Below are 5,301 nucleotides of genomic sequence, written 5' to 3'. Positions count from 1 at the left end.
GTATTTATAGCTATTTTAATATTTGTGAGTTCAATACCTTCAAAGGTATATCTAATATCCAAAATAGTGCCACAGTACAAATTATTTCCTAACACAAATGCTGTACTACATAACTTGAGGACAGAGATGGGAAAAATGAAAAATAGAGGATAATGATGAAAGCATAATATTGATTGGGATAAATTAGAATTCAAGTCCTAAGTTAGGGAATCATAACCTCATTCTACAACCATGCAATAATATTTTAAACACAGTAACATAGCAGTAGACATGACATCATATTTGGAACATTACTTCCACTTAAAAGGAAATCATATATGGAGACCATACACTTACCATATTTTTCATGCTATTCAATTATGATATGAGTTTCTGAAAGTATAGTCTCAGAAATATGCACAAAAAATTCCAGACAAATATAAAAGAAGGTTTCAGTGTTTTTATAGAGTGAAACAGGACATCCTGTCCCCCTCCAAAGAAACCTAAAAAAGTTGGGTTGAAATGCTTAGCATAACTGTTATTTTAGTCTCCTGAAACTCTCTTTCTTCTGCATAACCCGAAAGAAAGCACTCTTCACTTCCTTGTTCCTAAGACTATAAATGAGTGGGTTGAGCATGGGGATCACAATCGTGTAAAACACAGAAGCCACTTGATCCTTTCCCAAGGAATAGGAGTTTTTGGGTTTTAAATAAGTAAAGATGGTGGTGCCATAAAAAATGGTGACTCCCAGCAGGTGGGAGGTACAGGTGGAGAAGGCTTTCTGCTTTCCTGAAGTAGAACTGATTTTCAAAACAGTCAGCAGAATGGACACATAGGACATACATATTATGAAAAGAGAGACCATCAGTGTGGAACCAGCAATGAGGAATATTACGATTTCAATATTATAGGTGTCATTGCAGGACAGAATTAATATTGGGGATGTGTCACAGAAAAAGTGATGGATTACATTGGAGTTACAGTATTGTAACCTGCTCATCCAAAGGACGATGACAGAGGAATCTATAAAGCCAATCATGTAGCAGCCAGTGAGCAGAGAATGACAGAGTCTTGGCGACATAATTGCTGGATAATGTAGAGGTTTAGTGACAGCTATGTAAAGATCATTGGCCATTGCAGAGAGAAGAAAACATTCTGTAGCACTAAACATGATAAACCAGAACATCTGGGTGAAGCAGCCCACGAACGAAATGCTCTTGGTGGAAGTCAACAAGTTCCCTAAGGTTCTAGGTGTGATGACATTTGAATAACATAGGTCAAGGAATGAGAGTTGTGTAAGGAAAAAATACATAGGGGTGTGGAGCTGGAGATCCAGGCGAATTATCATAATCATGCCTAGATTGCCTAGCAGAGAAATCAGATAGATCAGGAGAAACAGCACAGAGAGGGCCCTCTGGATCTCTCCAGCATCTGTCAGTCCCACAAGGATGAAGGATGTCACACACGTCTGATTCCAGATTCTCATAGTATGCTGAGAAATGCAAGGCGACAGTGAAAATGACTTCAGGAAGGTTTATTCTGGAGTTGGGAATGTATTTTCTTAGTGGTAGAGTGCTTGCCTAGCACGCATGAAGCTCTGAGTTTGATTCCTCAGTACCATCTAAACAGAAAATGCTGGAAGTGGCCCTGTGGCTCATTCAATAGATTGCTAGCCTGGAGCAAAGGAAGTTCAAGGATAGTGTCCAGGCCCTGAGTTCAAGCCTAAGGACTGCAAAAAGAAAAAAAAAAGGTTTATTCTATGGATGGTTCAGTGTTCATTTTTTAAAAGTAATTTTCTCAAAATTGGTAATAAATTTACCCTGTTTGACTCAGCTATCAATCAGTAAGCATGTAGACACACTGACAGTTGAACATACAAAGGATCTGAAATTGTTACAAATGCTATCTTTCATGAAGAAGATAGTCTACATGCAGAAAATCAAGTGAAAATTCAAATAACTTCATCTTAATCTTGATAATTATTTTTGTAAATCTGAGAAGAATGTTACTCAAAGTCCATGAGAGGAGATAACTTCAGAGTATCATGTACAGTTCATTCTTTTGCAATTTTGATTAAATCAAATTCCAATTGTTCACTTTATGACATTGTACTAGAGAACATTTGTATCATACCACTCATGAAGGATTCTAAATCATTTAAAATTGCTTCAAAAATAATATTTTGAACAAACTAAATCAAGTCTACATCACTTAGCATAAGGCCCACGTCATACGTCTACAATATTATTATTCTAATAATGTGACTGTTAACTGACATGATTTCACAGTTTTTGTAAGAATACTTACTGTGAGCCAAAAATGGTGAAAATTAAAGAATTAATCTTCCATAGAATTGGTCAATCCTTAATTTGTCTCTGAAAAAGTGAAAAAAAAAGAATTAAAGGAAGTAAAGGGTTTTGTGATGTTGCAGCATTTGTTTTCCCATGTATATGTATTTGGTTTTTGTATTTTGAACTTTCTGTTTCTTTCCCTCGGTGGATAATTGAGGCATTCTAGAAAAATTTGTTCTGGTTGATTTAATGAAAAGTATACTGGGAAGCTCTGCCTCAAAAGAATCCTGAACAAGTGCTTGATTTTCTACAGAGTAGTGTTTACCTCATCTCCCAGCATGCTAGCTCCAGGGCACCTCATTTAAAGGATGTACAATATTGGGCAACACTGTGACATTCTCAGGACCAATTTCCAGAAAAAAATTACTTGGCATGTGTTCAAGGATGGAAGTTCAATGACTGAATAGTAATTTGTTGCTTTTCCTATCTAGTTACAAAATGAAAAATGTAAGAACCTTCTCCTATAGATGATGTCTGCATTAGTATACATACATGTTAATATATGTACATATATATTAAATTAAGACTCCTAATAATTAGAAAGTTTTAGCGTAGGTATTGATTTTGTGACTGTCACTATAAATTTTAAAGTGTTAACATGAAAAACTACATATTGAGTCAAAGTGAATATAAGTGGATAAGGTTTTTAGTATAAAAATAAGCTAGTCAAAACAGCAACATGTTGAATTTGCCTCTCTGGTCTAGAGACATAATTCAAGCTGTAGAACACCTTTCTAGGAAGCATGAAATACCAAGTTCAAACTCTGGTATTGCCAATGAATAGGACAAAACAATAATAAAAAATAGTTCGTATGATAAAACATTGCTCTTGTTCTCTGTATCTCTACATTCTGTCTCAATTTAAGCAATTAATAAATGTGTGCCATATGAAATGAAAAAGTACCTTTCTGTTGTATAATATTCAGGAGAGAACTTACTTTTCCTGTAAATTCTATTGTTAAAGATGCATACATTGGGGTTATAGTTTCTTAAGTCAGGTATTGAGTACCTGACACTGTTCTCTTTGAACAGACTCATCTTCTTCATTTTCTCAGTTTTTTGTTCTCATCCCCACTTCTGCCAAGTTGTATAGCTCATTTCCAGCAGAGTCTCTAGTGGGTATTAATGTTGAATTTGTTCACATTTTGTGCCCTTATCTGTGCTTCCTTTCACATTCTCAAATCAGATAAAATTATATGCAAGACAAAGGTATAGAGGAAAAATGGAGACCTTGCCTATTGTATGGCTAGTGAAGATCTTCCCCAATCTGTGGGCTTTCTATTATTTGTTAGCTATGTCCTTTGCCATGTAGCTTCATGGAATCCCATTTGTCCAACCATTTTTTGATTTGTTGTGTTTCTGAGTCTCTATTAAGAAAATTTTAGCCTGTGCCAAAGAGGCATAAAGTTTCTACTATTCCTTCCTGTAATGTTTTCAGGATGTCTGCTTTGACTTCGAGGTTTTTAATCCACTTGGAGCTGATTCTGGTGCAGGGCGATATATAAGGATCTAACTTTAATTTTCTACAGGAGTTTAACCAATTTTGCCAGCACCAATTACTGAAGAGGCTGTCTTTCTTCCATTCTATTTTTTGGCTCCCTTATTGAAGATTAGGTGGCTATAAGTCTGTGGGTTCATTTCTGGGTCTTCAGTTCTATTCCATTGGTCCTCAAGTCTGTTCTTGTGCCAGTGTCAAGCCATTTTGATTTCTACGGCTTTGGAGTAGAGTTTGAAGTTTGGTATTGATATTCCTCCAGCACTGTTCTTTCTGTTAAGGATTGTTTTTGCTGTTTGGGTTCTTTTATTGTTCCATATAAATATTTGGGTTACTTTTTGTATTTCATTGAAGAATGAGATTAGGATATTGATGGGTATTGCATTGAATTTGTAGATAATCTTTGTCAGTATTGCTAATTTCACAAATGTTAATCTTCCCAAGCCAGGATCATGGGAGGTTTTTCCACTTCCTTGGTTCTGCTTTAATTTTCCTTTTCAGGTTTTTAATGTTTTCATCGTAGAGATCCTTCACTTCTTTAGTTAACATGTAGGTATTTTATTTGGGGGGGTTTATTACAAAAAGAGTTGCTTTCCTGATTTCAGTTGTGCTCACCTCATTATTAGCATACAGAAAAACCATTGATTTTTTTATGGTATCAATTATAAGTGTTTACTTATAAACATCAAACTTGTTGTATTTTTGCCTTCTATTGTATTTGTTCAATTTCCATTATTTACTTTTTATTGTAAAAATACTGTATAGAAGGGTTAGAGTTACCTGAGTAAGGTAATGAGTACATTTCCTATCGAGCATTGTTACCTCTTCCTTTGATTTCCCCTACCATGCCTTCCTCCCTCCTTCCAATTTCCTCCCTTCCTGCCCCAAAGTTGTAAAGTTTGTTTTCAACATAGTGTCTTGTTTGTCTCATTGTTACAATGGGTCAAACTGTATCCTTGTTCAGCATTTTGTTGTTTCCTTTCCCCTCCCCCAATTAGAAAAATGCATATACAAGATGCAGGGCACTCGAATCAAATACAGTGACAATAGGGGTTATACCCTAAGGGGAAGAACATACAAAAGAAACAAAAAAAATCAAATAGTACATTAAAAACAACAGCGAGCCGGACACTAGTGGCTGACACCTGTAAATCCTAGCTACTCAGGATGCTGAGATCTGAGAATTTAGATTCAAAGCCAGCCTGGGCAGGAAAAGTCCATGAGACTCTTATCTCCAATAAACCACCAGAAAACCAGAAGTGGCTCCGTGGCTCAAGTGGTAGAGTGCTTGCTTGAGCTAATGAGCTGAGGGACAGTGTCCAGGCCCAGAGATCAAGCCCCGCGACCGACAAAAACAAACAAAAAACAAAAAAAAAACCAACTACAAAAACAACAACAAAGAAAAAACTTCTTGTATCCCTATCTTGGGGTTCACTTTGCTTAACATCATCTTATATGGTCATATGTGTATAGCTT

General features: G+C 36.0%; 1 protein-coding gene across 1 annotated transcript; it reads right to left on the bottom strand.

The window, feature by feature from the left end:
- Positions 1–517: 517 nt before the first annotated feature.
- On the bottom strand, positions 518–1,465 carry LOC122105097 (olfactory receptor 8H1-like). The gene has a single exon (XM_042676206.1). The coding sequence runs from the start codon at positions 1,463–1,465 to the stop codon at positions 518–520; it is 948 nt and encodes a 315-aa protein (XP_042532140.1).
- Between the last annotated feature and the right edge of the window lie 3,836 nt (positions 1,466–5,301).

This window comes from Dipodomys spectabilis, unplaced genomic scaffold, assembly GCF_019054845.1.
Source record: "Dipodomys spectabilis isolate Male_0828 unplaced genomic scaffold, ASM1905484v1 ptg000030l, whole genome shotgun sequence".
Classification (NCBI taxonomy): domain Eukaryota; kingdom Metazoa; phylum Chordata; class Mammalia; order Rodentia; family Heteromyidae; genus Dipodomys; species Dipodomys spectabilis.
Note: the sequence above shows the minus strand (reverse complement) of the source record. Positions and strands in the feature narration are given on the sequence as shown.